General features: G+C 47.2%; 1 protein-coding gene across 1 annotated transcript in view; it reads left to right on the top strand.

Annotated features, from left to right (window-relative positions):
* tshz3b (teashirt zinc finger homeobox 3b) overlaps positions 1–12,692 on the top strand; it is a 34,286-nt gene extending 21,594 nt beyond the window's left edge. The window contains exon 3 of the mRNA XM_029721879.1: positions 7,864–12,692. Coding sequence (XP_029577739.1) covers positions 7,864–11,246 — 3,383 coding nt within the window. The 3' untranslated portion in view covers positions 11,247–12,692. The remainder of the gene's footprint in view (positions 1–7,863) is intronic.
* Positions 12,693–15,106: the final 2,414 nt, after the last annotated feature.

The following is a 15,106-nucleotide window of genomic DNA, read 5'->3' as shown; positions in this document are numbered from 1 at the left end:
GCGCATCAGAGTGCGGCATAGTAATGGATGTTTAGGGAGTCAATTATCATAACCCCCTGGCTAGATAGACTAATATACACAGGCAGTTTGTATGGATATGAAGAGGTCCTTTTTTTTAGTATTGATGTTTAATATAGTATAATCACATTCTCTGTGAACCACTATGCCTGTGCTATGGGTGTGCCAGACACGGTCTCTGTCAGACACTGTCTAAGCATTTTGAAGTAAGTCTATTCTAGTTGCTGAGGGAGTGTGTGCGAGACAGAAAGAAACGATAATGTTTGTTGTATTTCTGTCCTCAACTACCCAACATGCCTATTTTATTTTTTCATTTATTAAATTTTTTATTTAACCATTATTTAACTAGGCAAGTCATGCGATGGGACGGATGTGACAGGATGGACACCGACAGAGAAAAACACTTGTTCTAATGATTCGTGCCTCCTCTACAGTTTGCCAGCATTTCATACAACAGAATTCACACAGAAACCAGGTCTCTCTCAGTCATTCAGGCCAACTGGGGAAATGTTGGCCGTGTCTCTGCCTTTTGTAAACTTCACGGTGAGATTGTCTCTCAGAGGGAAGTCCGTTCAGAGCTGTGGGGCGTGTCGGTGGACCTGTCTGAATGGGGTCATTTTGAGCCTGTGTGTAATTTTGAGGAACACGGCTCTCCACGCCACTTCTCAATGTGTCGGTACAATCTGGGATTCGCTACAAAACTACTGCTGTGGTTTGATGTGGTTTTAGTAGTGTTTAAAGAAAGACAGGACTCTCGTCGTGGTTAGGTAATCCAGAATAAGTCCAAATCAAATATAGTAGGGGGATTTGTCAGTGGCGTTATTTCGATTAACACTGCGTGGCGTGGCCTCGACTAACACTGCGTGGCGTGGCCTCCACTAACACTGCGTGGCGTGGCCTCCACTAACACTGCGTGGCGTGGCCTCGACTAACACTGCGTGGCGTGGACTCCACTAACACTGCGTGGCGTGGCCTCCACTAACACTGGGTGGCGTGGCCTCCACTAACACTGCGTGGCGTGGCCTCCACTAACACTGCGTGGCGTGGCCTCCACTAACACTGCGTGGCGTGGCCTCCACTAACACTGCGTGGCGTGGCCTCCACTAACACTGCGTGGCGTGGCCTCCACTAACACTGCGTGGCGTGGCCTCCACTAACACTGCGTGGCGTGGCCTCCACTAACACTGCGTGGCGTGGCCTCCACTAACACTGCGTGGCGTGGTCTCCACTAACACTGCGTGGCGTGGCCTCCACTAACACTGCGTGGCGTGGCCTCCACTAACACTGCGTGGCGTGGTCTCCACTAACACTGCGTGGCGTGGCCTCCACTAACACTGCGTGGCGTGGCCTCGACTAACACTGCGTGGCGTGGCCTCCACTAACACTGCGTGGCGTGTCTCGACTAACACTGCGTGGCGTGGCCTCCACTAACACTGCGTGGCGTGGCCTCCACTAACACTGCGTGGCGTGGCCTCGACTAACACTGCGTGGCGTGGCCTCCACTAACACTGCGTGGCGTGGCCTCCACTAACACTGCGTGGCGTGGCCTCCACTAACACTGCGTGGCGTGGCCTCCACTAACACTGCGTGGCGTGGCCTCCACTAACACTGCGTGGCGTGGCCTCCACTAACACTGCGTGGCGTGGCCTCCACTAACACTGCGTGCCCTGGCCTCCACTAACACTGCGTTTATTACTGAACGTCCCAGCACCATGCTTCTCCGCTGGTCTGTGAACGCCGAGCAAAGCAAATCAAATCAAACTGTGTTTGTCACGTGCGCCGAATACAACGGGAGACCTTACCGTGAAATGCTTACTTACAAGCCCTTAACCAACAATGCAGTTCAAGACAAAGATGTTAAGCAAATATTTACTAAATAAACTAAAGTAAGAAATTCAATAATGTAACACAGTAATGAGGCTATATACAGGGGGTACCGTTACCGAGTCAAAGTGCGGGGGTACAGGTCATTTGTACATTAAACGTTACCGTTTAAGAAAACAACCTGAACTTAAGGTTTCTTTTATGGAGAAGCCTTGTTTTATTTCTCCAGCGCATAGATAGGAAGGGCTGGGAGAGGAGGACATCTCCTATTTGTTCTGTTGAGAACGCGTCAGTAGCACTCTGTGGCGTGTCAAGGCTCGGAGATGGGCTGGGGAAGCACCCTGGCGGAGGGATGGCGACGGCAGGGGGCCAGGCATGTAGGAAGGCACCTGGAGCCGGCGGCACGGCGAGGCACGGTGTGTAAATACGCTGTCAGCCACTCTCCAGCTGAGTGGCATGAGCAGCCGATTAGCCGCGCTCGCACCGGTGTTCATGCATAATCTTACAGTTCCACCGTGCTCCCTCCGCCTCCGCTCCCGCCGACTCCCCGCTACCTAACCTGTTCTATCTCCCCTAATCCACCCTCACTCAGATATACACTCCCCTCGCCTCATCATCACACAGCCAGGCGCCGGCCGGCCGGCCCGCCAGCACAATGCATATGCAAATACTCCACGTAGTAGCTAGGTCCTTTTGCGGTGCTTATGACATGTATCCTCGTGTCACCGATTCCTTTGCATTCTATCTCTGTCTCTCTATCTGTCTATCTCTCTCTGTCTCTCAATTTCAATTTAAGGGGCTTTATTGGCACGAGAAACATATGTTTACATTGCCAAAGCAAGTGAAATAGATCATAAAAAAAAGGTGAAATAAACACTACAAAATGAACAGTCCACATTACACTCACAAAAGTTCCAAAAGAATAAAGACATTTCAAATTATGTCATATTATGTCTATATACAGTTCTCTCTCTCTCTCTCTTTCTCTCTCTCTCTTTCTCTCTCTCTCTCTCTCTCTCTGCAACATTGCTATTTTAATCCATCTCAATAGGTCCTGGTGGTCTTGGGCTGTACAGAGACGGCTGGACGGGGTAGGGAGGCTGGTTAAAGTAGCCTTTCCTTTCGGAGGCAGCGTTTACTTGTAGCTTTGGAGAGCTGGCTCCATTCGTCAGGCGTCTGGGTCGATGGGGCATCTCTCTACGATCGATGGCACGCCTCGGCGATCCCTCGCCTCCATTCTCCCTCGCTTCAATCCCTCGCTCCAGCCAGAAATGGCCCCTTACCCACCTCCCTGCCACACACACACACACACACACACACACACACACACACACACACACACACACACACACACACACACACACACACTAGATTAGAACACACACAGCCCGCCCAACCAATTTGTCTGTGCATGTCAAATCGCAATAATTAAGCATTATTGATCTCAGATTCAATTAACTTCATTAACGCGGGTCATGGTAGCGGCGAGTGGCGAGGGAGAGGAGAAGGGGAGGTATAGGATCTCATCAGAGGGGAGGAGAGGGGAGGGACAGAGACAGGGTATGGTGCTATCTCATGCTCTCCACTACCACACTGGCAGTGTCAGTTTAAGGCTGACACTGCCTTAAGCTAAATGATAACTTTCTAATGATATAATTTAGCAGATAGGCATACTGCTGTATTGGAGCTAGCTACCTCCCATTACCAACGTGGGGTTTGGTGCTATATTTAGCATCTTTCATTAGCAACCAACTAGCACTTCTCTCCCTTTCCACCTTCACCTCGACACAGAAAGGTATTCATGGTCCTGCAGGTTTTTGCTCCTCTTCTCCGTTCTGGCCAGGCAGAGTAGGTTAACTCGGGGGATATTTGATTGGCTACCGTGATGATTCATTCCTGCTTTTTTAGTGAAGTGTCTCTCTCGTCTGATAAAATGTGTCCCGTGGTCTGTCTGAAATTGTCCCTCAAACCAAAACTGTGACACTGATGAAGGCATGTGACTACAGACCCCCCCCCACACACACACACACCAGAGACACACACACACACACACACACACACACAACACACACACACACACACACACACACACACACACACACACACACACACACACACACACACACACACACACACACACACCAGAGACAGAGACACACACACACACACACCAGAGACACACACACACACCAGAGACAGAGACACACACACACACACACACCAGAGACACACGCACACACACACAGTGTGTGTCATACATTCCACAGTTTCACTCCTAAACAGTTCTGTATACATGCTGTAATAGAGTGCCTGTGTGGATGATTTGCCTGTGAAGTGATTATGTAATGATGATGAACTGTATCCTAACAGCATAATTCTTGACTAAAATGAACCCTTAGTGTTTGTATTGACTTGTATACAATCACGTCGACCAGACTTGACCTTTTATGGAAATAACTTTTTCAGAATAATTTGCCACTGAGTTTTAACAGCAACCGACTGAATGTATCAAATGGTAGGCAAGATTTAGATGTCAGATGGGCATGACATATAATGGAAATACATTGGGGGCTCAGAGCTGGATTGTTTGGATATGGAATCCTTTGATACAGATAAATGTGTTATTTTTGATAAGTCAACTAATCGCTGTGCATTCCGCGGTCCCAATCCCAAAAGCACACGTCTCTCCCCCCATTTTCAAAGAGCCATTCTCAACGGGTCTTCCCTCTTAATATCCCACTGCAAATGAGATCAAACTCTCTTCCTCTCTGCTGCCAATTAATTCAGAGGTTATTTTCACTCGCTCTCCCTTCTTTTCCACCCATCTCGTTTTCTAATTAAAAGAGCACCTGCGTGGCGGAGAGCGTTTGGCTCTGCCCGCACCAGGGCTGAAAGCTCAATATTGGAACACACATCCACGGTCACTTTAGGGGCCCTGTGGCCTGGCGCTGGTCCAGAGGCCTGTGAGATGCTCCCTGTGTGGCCTCAGGTTTGAGGGCTTTCCAAGACCTCCCGCCTTCCTCTCTGCCTGTCTTCCCTCCTACCTCCACGTCTATTCCTGTCTTTCTCGCACTCTCTCTACTCTCCATGCCTTAGGCTAAAAGCTGAGGTTTAAGTAGTGAGTTGTGCACTGTGTGTGTGTTGCGTTACATTCCGTCTCCATGTTACTTTAATGCGAGACACACGTAGACAAATACAAACTAAAGGAATCATTCACAAAACCGCCTCCCTTTCTCGTTCAGTATCTCTTTCATTGTCTTTCTCACGCACGCACGCACGCACACACACACACACACACACACACACACACACACACGCGCGCACACACACATGCACGCACACACACACACAATATTGTTTTTTGTTCTGTCAAGTTCAGGTCAAGGTTAGTGTTTCGGCTGGTTTGTTCACACTTGAGAGGGAGGCAGGAGGTTCAGTAGAAAAATAACTTGGCATTGGCACAGAGAGAGGCATATTCTTTTTGCCTCACGCTGTATTTTCAGTTGCACATTTTAATGACATTCAAATCAGTGTTGTAATGATATTTTCAGTGAACTATACATTTATATTTAGTGCGGTAGCGAAGGTTTCACTGCAGATTTATTGGCTTTGGTGTTAAAATGACCCTCCCCCATGCCTTCCTTTCTCCGTGTGTGTTTTAATTACATTTAACAGCTTTATGTCTGGGTTGTATTTTGAGGAAGGAGATTTCACATGGGTGTCTGGCCTCGATGTGAGTGCTGTTCTGACTGCTTCCTGAGCAAATGCATTGTTCTCTTAAACAGCTGTCGTTTTGGCTGATTCAGAACAGATGGCTGTGTGTGTGTGTGTGTGTGTGTGTGTGTGTGTGTGTGTGTGTGTGTGTGTGTGTGTGTGTGTGTGTGTGTGTGTGTGTGTGTGTGTGTGTGTGTGTGCGCGTGTGTGCGCGTGCGTGCGTGCGTGCATTGCATGATCAGGGTTGTTGAGGGTTGTTGAGTTGTGTGTGGTGTTGGATTACATGTTAAGATATCCCATCTTGTGTTGCTCCGTATTCCAATTGTGCTTTTCTGAGCATTGCTGCATCTGTTCACAAAATGGCAGATGTCCGTTATAGAGGATGATGCATCTAAATGTAAAAGTGTATATTGTCTACTCTGGATATAATAATCGTGTAATCCCTATGATTTATGTGTATACATTCTTCAGAAATGCTGTAACATTTTAAGTAGACATGCTACCAAAATAATTGGCTGTAAGAACACATTTCCTTCTTATTCAGGTGTTGTTTAACAATGTATTATGTTGTATACATCCTAGACACTAGTATACATAAGGTAACCGATTCCAACTTGCTGCATGCTGATGTGTGAGATTGAACATTAAGCAGCCTGCTTGTTCAGTTGAAAGGCTGCAGACTGCCTGGAGGCACAGCGTTTTTTACTGCAGCGCAACGACTGGGAGCTGCTGCGTGTTTCAGTGCATCTGTTTATCCCACGGCATCACACTGCCAAAGGCAACAGAATGAGCCCCCTGACAATGACAGAGATTTTTTTCCCTGTGTCTGGGCTGATGCAGTGCTCACACCTTCAGTACCGCTCCGAGATAGAAGTCAGCAGTAACACTAGTGGAGCGTGTTGTGTGACATGGCTGGCAGGTTCTGGAGGAAGCTACCCAATGTCACCAGGTATAACTGTACCTTTATGAAGAGGCTGGGGCTTTCCCACAAAGCTCATAAGTTTTAGTAAATACTTTCCATTCTTTTAACTTTTATACCTTGACTTTTTATCGGAATGAATATAGGAAGGACAGTAAGATATAGGTTGTCTTTGCAACGTTGGATAGTCGTTTGTAAAAAAAAATACATACATATATGAATATTGTATATATAAGTGAGTGCTATTTTTTTGTTGCTATAGCATTATAGTGTCCGGTATTAAAGCGGATATATAGGTTTCTTATAGATAATGTTCTGACTGTTGAGATATATTCAAGTGACCTTTAGGAGTTGTTGATGACGATAGAACGTTTGCAACGACACACCATTGTCATTGTCACTCTTGTCCTTAGTTTACACACCTGGACAACGAATGATGAACTGCTAGGAATCAGGAACGGTCCCAATGTCCTGTCTGTAATCTCTGCTTGTCTTCCAGCCCACTATTTTCAGACAGCCTCCATCACAAAACAATATATGTGCGTATGTGTCTGCACAATGATAGAAAGTGCTTTTTTATTTGTATGTTTCCATCTCACTGCAATCCACATTTGATTGTTTTAAACAGGAGGGATTTGAATATAAATTGAAAGCATACTCTCCAGGCTAAACTGTAAATAATAACTAAACTTTCTCATCTTTTGTAATTGAAGTAAATGTGTTTTGTTCTGAGAGATTTGTCATTGGAGACGTACATACATTCATTTTTATTTACGAATAGGCGAGCCTGTGCTGTGTAATGAGTGAAAATGCATGCTTAATTTAAATGGTGAGCGTGTCTGTTAAGAAATGCATTAGAGGCTGAAGAAGAAGCGTAAGACATATTAATTGACAGACAGGAACTGCTGTCTCGGAGGTTGATACAAGTAATTTATTACTTCAGAAACGAATGCCACCTCCAGAATGTGCTTCATTAATTTCAAATTTAGTTTTAATTTCAAGCTGTTGCCCCTTGAGAAGAATAAGGTGGCAAGTTGTGTTTGAAGAGGCATTTCCTCTCCCTCTTCTCTCTCCGTCTTTCTCATTCTCTGCAGTAAAGAACAAAGGGGGAGGGAGGGAGGGAGGAACTTTATCCCATTTGGAAAACAATGTAAATGCAACGGGGAAGTTGAAATGGAATTACAGCAACAGTTTATGATGTGAAGTAGTCTCGTCTGTGATTGCTTTGTTTTTCTGATATGGGAAGGACATTCTAGGGCTTTGTATTTCTATCAACTGTCTGATTTGCAAGGCATCGCAAGAATGTCAAATTGGAGATCTTCATCATTAGACATGGTGGTACTGTGGTAATAACAATCCTCTCTCTGTTTCTCTCTCTGTTTCCTCAGCGTATGCCCCTGAGGATGAGAAGGAGGCTGCCCTGTTCGATGAGGACCTGGAGGGGGAGGACTCTGCCGGGGAGGAGGAGCCTGCGGTCAAGTACATGTGCCAAGACAAGGACTTCCTTTTCAATGACCGGCCTGGTTTCCATGACTCCCCCGTGGCCGACTTCTCCGGCCATGAGTTGGACAATGAGTCTCACCTGAGTGAGTCCAGTGACCGCATGTCAGACTTTGAGAGTGCCTCTCTCAAAAATGAGGAGGAGGTCGCGAAGGTGCCCCTAACGTCCTTGTCGCCATCGTCCTCTGTCATGATGGCCACCACCACAGCTACAGCCATGGAGGACAGCGCCACCACCGGGCCAGACAGCCTGGAGCAGATGAAGGCCATCTACACCAGCTTCCTGACCAACTCTTACTGGTCGTCTCTGAACTTCAACCTCACCCAGCCGCCAGCGGTGGAGAAACCTCCACGCAGCCACAGCAGCAGCAGCAGTAGCAGTAGCAGCAGTTGTGGCAGCAATGGCAATGGTTACGACTGGCACCAGTCCGCCGTGGCCAAGACCCTCCAGCAGGTCTCTCAGAACCAGAACCGACTCATCCACCCAGCGGCGGAGCAAAACAACCTATTCAGCACCGTGCAGCTCTACCGTCAGAGCACAAAGCTCTACGGCTCCATCTTCACAGGTGCCAGTAAGTTCCGCTGCAAGGACTGCAGTGCTGCCTACGACACGCTGGTGGGGCTGACCGTACACATGAATGAGACAGGCCACTACCGCGATGACAACCACGAGACAGACAGCGACGGCACCAAGCGCTGGTCCAAGCCACGCAAACGATCCCTCCTGGAGATGGAAGGGAAAGAGGATGCTCAGAAGGTCCTGAAGTGTATGTACTGTGGACATTCCTTTGAGTCTCTGCAGGACCTCAGTGTCCACATGATTAAGACAAAACACTACCAGAAAGTGCCTCTGAAGGAGCCAGTGACTCCTGTGGCAGCCAAGATCATCTCCTCCGCCCGGAAGAGAGCCCCCATCGAGCTCGACCTCCCCAGCTCCCCAGACTCCAACGGGGGCACCCCCAAACCCTCCCTAAATGACCATAATGACCCCCTACACAAGGCATCCAACCCCTACATCACCCCAAACAACCGTTACGGCCACCAGAATGGAGCCAGCTATGCATGGCAGTTCGAGTCCAGGAAGTCCCAGATCCTGAAATGCATGGAATGTGGCAGCTCCCACGATACACTTCAGGAGCTAACAGCACATATGATGGTGACCGGTCACTTCATCAAGGTCACAAACTCTGCCATTAAGAAAGGCAAGCCCATCATGGAGTCTCCCCCACCGCCCGTCCCCACCATCTCTGCCGGTGAGGAGAAATTCCAGTCTGTGCCACTGGCAGCCACAGCATTCTCCCCACCTCCTCCACCTATACCTCCTCCCTCTAGTATTTCCCCTGCCATGGCTGTGGAGATTAAGAAGGAGGAGAAGGAAGAGGAATGTATGAAGGAAACCACTAACAGCAGCAAAGACAAGAAGACCGGAGATGACGAGACAGAGGAGAAATTCGATATCTCCTCCAAATACTCTTACTTAACAGAGGAGGATCTGGAGGAGAGCCCCAAGGGAGGGTTTGACATCCTCAAGTCCTTGGAGAACACAGTGACATCAGCCATCAACAAAGCACAGAACGGTGCTCCCAGCTGGGGGGGCTACCCCAGCATCCATGCTGCATACCAGCTCCCCAACATCATGAAGCTCTCACTGGCCAACTCAGGGAAGAGCTCAGCTCTGAAGTACATGTTCCCCGGAGGAGAGATCCTGTCCCAAAACGCCAAAAACCAACCTCTGATCTCCCCTCCCAGCCGTCAGACCTCTCCGCTCCCCAAAAACAACTTCCACGCCATGGAGGAGCTGGTGAAGAAGGTGACTGAGAAAGTAGCCAAGGTGGAGGAGAAGATGCGGGAGCCGAATGTAAGGGCATCCCCACTGAGACGAACCACACCCTCCCCCTGCAGCAGCGAGGCTGGGGAGTCAGCCAGAGGGGAGTCCCCTAAAGAGAGGAGAGGCTCTAAAACCCCAGAGAGCATCGGAGGAGGCAGCCACAAAGACTGTAACGGTGACACCAATATGAAGGAGTCGCTGGAGAACGGAATGGAGTCGGCTGTCAAATCCCCCATCTCTGCCTTGTGTGGCAGCACAGCCATTATTACAGACCACCCGCCAGAGCAGCCCTTCGTCAATCCTCTAAGTGCGCTTCAGTCCGTGATGAACGTCCACCTGGGTAAAGCAGCCAAGCCTGCTCTGCCGTCCCTGGACCCCATGAGCATGCTCTTCAAGATGAGCAACAGCCTGGCAGAGAAGGCCGCGGTCGCCGCTTCCACCCCAGCTCATACCAAAAAAAACAATGAGCACTTGGACCGCTACTTTTACCACGTCAACAACGACCAGCCAATAGACCTGACCAAAGGCAAGAACGAAAAGAGTAGCTCCCTGGGTTCAGCTGCCCTGTCGTCATCCACATCAACACCCTCCTCTGTCTCCCCCTCCTCCACAGCCACCATGGCCAAGGCCTCGTCTGCTGTGGCTTCATTCATGTCCAACTCCCCGCTGCGTGAGAACGCCCTGTCTGACATATCAGACATGCTGAGAAACCTGACAGAGAGTCAAGCCTCCAAGTCCTCCACGCCCAACAGCCTGTCGGAAAGGTCTGACATCGAGGGTTCCACTCAAGAAGAGCTAGAGGAGATCTCTCCAGCCCAGAAACGCAAGGGCCGGCAGTCCAACTGGAACCCCCAGCACCTGCACATCCTACAGGCCCAGTTCGCTGCCAGCCTCCGGCAGACTGGCGATGGGAAGTACGTGATGTCAGACCTGAGCCCCCAGGAGAGGATGCACATCTCCCGTTTCACAGGCCTCTCCATGACGACCATCAGCCACTGGCTGGCCAACGTCAAGTACCAGCTGAGGAGAACCGGAGGGACGAAGTTCTTAAAAAACCTGGACTCAGGCCACCCAGTGTTCTTCTGCAGCGACTGTGCTTCTCAGATTCGTTCCCCCTCCACCTACGTCAGCCACTTGGAGTCTCACCTGGGCTTCAGACTCAGAGACCTGGCAAAACTGTCTGGAGAACAGCTTGTCAGCCAGATCTCACGTCACACCAAAAGCCTGTCCGAAAAACTGCTCTCCAACCACTCCAACTCTCACTCCCACGCCCACTCCCCGTCTCCCTCCCCTGACGAGGACGGTAGCAGCACCTCGTATCAGTGCAAGCTCTGCAACCGGACTTTTGCAAGCAAGCACGCGGTCAAGCTCCACCTGAGCAAGACCCATGGGAAATCCCCAGAGGACCACCTTATGTATGTGTGTGAGCTAGAGAAACAGTAGCACTAAGCTGTGGACATGCTGTGCTCTCTCTCTCACGTTCTCTCTTGGTCTATCTTTAGCCTTTCACAGACATTTCTTTCAAAAAAGGACTAAAACTATTAAGTGATGAAACTGCACAACGATGCCATAGAACAACTGTTTAGTTTCGGCACGTGGTTTCTGATTATCTTTAAGGTAGACTCACTCTGGCCCAAGAAGCTTTTGTTTGTTTATGCTCTCCTTTTTGCTGTTGTCACTGATGAAACATATGAAGGTTAAACAATATTTTAAAATGAAGTGGTATGCATTTGAAAGTTGTGTAAATTGGATTTGATTTCTTTATATTTTGGCATCATTGAGATGCGATAAGCTGCATGCATAAATTCAACAGTTTAGTTAAACATTTGGTAACTAAATCTGGTGCACTTTTCTTTGTTTTCTCTCTCTTTCGCTCTCTTTTTGTTAATGTGACCTTTATGTGCTGGGGTCAGCATCTGAAATTTAACCCTCTGAGTACGGCCAAGCACTTCTACCCGAATGATCCAGAACCCTTATCAAAACAAACTATTTTAGATTGGAATTGACCAAGCTGTTGTGTGGTTTGTAAGCTGCACAATGAAAGTACTAAATGTCCCTGTCCAACAACCAATCTCTAAAGATGCATTGTACGTGATGCAAAATCTCAATCTGAAGTCCTTTACTTTGTTTAATCAGGGGCCTCTATGAATTCAGGTCTGTGTAAAAATGTATATAAAAACATATATACTAATTCCTGTCTAAATTATGCATCATTTTTATATTTTTAATTTAAGAGGAGTATGACTATCTACTGGTGCACAATATATGAAGACACTAATGAAATTGTTTTGCACAATAGTTTTATAAATATGTTATTTAATCAAATGATATGAAAATAAGAGGAACAAAATTACCCAGAAATCTTTTATTTCCACCTCGTGCTCAAAGGGTTAAACCTCTAGTACAAGACAAGTACATGTGCCGGTATTTGAACATTAAAATATAAAGGTTGTACAAAAGATGTTACTTTATGAAGTAATGAAGAATTCCACATGTAACCTCTTATTTATAAGCACTCTTGGTTGTTGTTTCATATCGTAGAATGCCTTTGGATTGGTATTTTCTTTTTTTTTTCCTGTCTAATTACTCTCCCACAATTCCGCACTGCAGCTTTATCTTTTTGGGATATGAAAGGTAACCATGGTTACCTCACCTCTGATTGACAGTTCTGCTACATTCTTGGCAGTACATTTGCTAAAGTAACTGACAGCTGCCAGTGTACAGAAATATTAGGTGTAAAATATTGGCATGTAAACAGCACAGACACTGTTATGCATTCTGTGCCGTGTTTTTTTGTTGTTGTTGTTGACAATGAAGCACCCATTATATGACTTCATATAACCTTTTTTTTCTACTGCAGCATTAAAGGAAACAGTTTTTGCAATAACACTGTGTGCCGTGGCTCACGATTATGTAGGTGCTGTGAGTTTTCTAATGAGCACATTAAAATGAAATTGTTTCTGGCAGTGATGACTTCTAGACGAGTTTACGCTGATTGGCAGGGCCCTGCAGAATATGAAAGCTGTCACACCATCATCCTGTGTGTTCACACAAAGCTCTGCCTGGAGCGGGAATAGCCTGTGGGCCATACCAGGGGCCACTATGGGGAGCCTCAGAGACAGACACCACCCAAACACGATAGTGGTGGCACCAGTATAACATGTCCATCAAGTGTGTGTGTCAGTCATACATTCCTCTCCATTTGAATGGGTTGGTCTACATAGGAAAGGGAAATCGAAACCACATACTGAATATTGAACAACAGGTAACTCCTAGCTGTGTGATATGCCCTTCCCCCTCCGTCTCATTGACTGGATGTAGAAGATAATTGCATAAACCCTGGCACTAGCTGTCTCATCTTCACCATTTCATTCCCTGCTATGTAATTAACCCAGACTTCCATTTTGTGTGTACAGTAGATCAACAACAACAAAAAGAGGGGAGACCGTTGTTTAGGTCTCATGGAGGATGACAACAATGCAGCAATGATGAGCTCATGGCTTTGAAGTCCTATTCTATAAGCAACGGCAATTAAATGCAGTCTATCAGTACAGTTAGTTAGTTGGTTACAGATACTAGGCCCATTGCCTCTCCGTGAATCAGGACATTCGCACACAATAGAGGAGGTAGAGAAGGAGGGATGGAGGATTGTTTCTCAACTGTTTCTCTTTTGTCCTTCTGGTCTGTTCTCTTCTTTGAGCTGCTGAATATGTTTTGCGTCAGGTCCTGTCACCAAAACCACCTCACAGATAAACTCCTACACATAGTTATAGACCAACATCCACACACACACACACACACACACACACACACCCTTCAGCAGCCAGGTAGAGGGACTTCATCCGTGGTGACAAGGTGCCGCTGTATGTGAAAATGTCAGCCTTCACAGCCGTGCCTGACGTCTGGCGCCGTATTTAAGGCTCTCATTAGTCGCAAAGAAAATACGCGTGAAATTGAAGTGTAAGAAAAGCATTTTCTCTCCCCTCACATCCAGGGAGCGCAGAGTAGGCTGGGCTTATTAAGGTTCAAAACAGGCGTGCAGGAGACAATGTGTAGCCAGAAGTCACACACACACACACACACACACACACTCACACTTATTCACTATCTATTCCCCACAATCCCTCAGACCACAGGCTTCATCTCTACAGATAGATGTGTGGACGTACTCAGTTTAAAATGAATATCAAAACCACAAATGGTCATGTGTGCAGGATTTTGGATAAACGTACTTTTTGCATGGTGTGAGTGTGGTGCCAAAATATGAAAAGAAAATATCCATGTTAGACGAAAGGAATGCACTGGCTCAAATATGCTATGGAGACTAGCATATTACTTATGTTTTGGATATGTACCTTTGTGCTTGCACATTACTGCGCCATTGTACCCAACACAATGTAAACGTTGACATCCTCCTGGGAGGAGCGTACGGTACAACACAGCCGATGTGCAACTTTAAGCCGCTCAGACTTGATCCTTAATGTAGCGAGGTGTACCACAGATTCAGATAGCTTTATCAGGCGTAATGGAATACGCCCTCAGTGGATCCACACTGCACAATGGATCCACACTGCATAACACAGACAAAGCCCTACAACAGACAAATGCAGACATCTACAAATACGATGTGATTCTCCTTCCCAGCTAGCAATTCACTGTTCTTCTGAGGATGCTTTTAGGTCCTTCAAGGTTCTGAATACTGCTGCCCTCATTTCATTTGTTCAATTGAGTGTTCCTGAAACTGTACTACGAAAGCATTCCATGTAGTGAAGCCCCATTTTCAGAAGTAATTCCTTAGAAGCTGATGAGGGGAAATCTGATTAAGATGTGTCACACCCTACTGTTAGGCTATAGTGATTTCAAATGATAAGCAAATGCAAACACAGGTGTTCAGGTTGCACACAAAAGAACACATACACATGCCATGAAATATGTTGCCCAGCAGGCTGGTGGAATCGCACGCACACTCACACACACACACACGCACACACACGCACCCACACAATAGGCCTGGATTTATACTCTCCACTGTTGACCCCATGCTGTACAATGTCTGGAGAGGCCTTTGAGCTCGAAGGGACTTCTTTAACTTGTGTTATTTACATGCCTAATAATTCACTTCTCCAACAACACCTTCACCTTGGAAGCAGTCCCATTAGACATGCTAATTTAAGGGGGACCTGTAAATTCTCGAACGGCAAAAAAAAAAAAATACTAATGTGAAAAATACTGGCATGCGTCTAAATCACGGGCGTGTCCCGCTGACCTGACCGTTACCCCAGCCTGCAGAGCGAGGGAGGGAG

The sequence above is a fragment of the Salmo trutta genome, chromosome 29, assembly GCF_901001165.1.
Source record: "Salmo trutta chromosome 29, fSalTru1.1, whole genome shotgun sequence".
In the NCBI taxonomy this organism is placed as follows: Eukaryota; Metazoa; Chordata; class Actinopteri; order Salmoniformes; family Salmonidae; genus Salmo; species Salmo trutta.
This window is presented reverse-complemented; position numbering and strand designations above follow the sequence as displayed.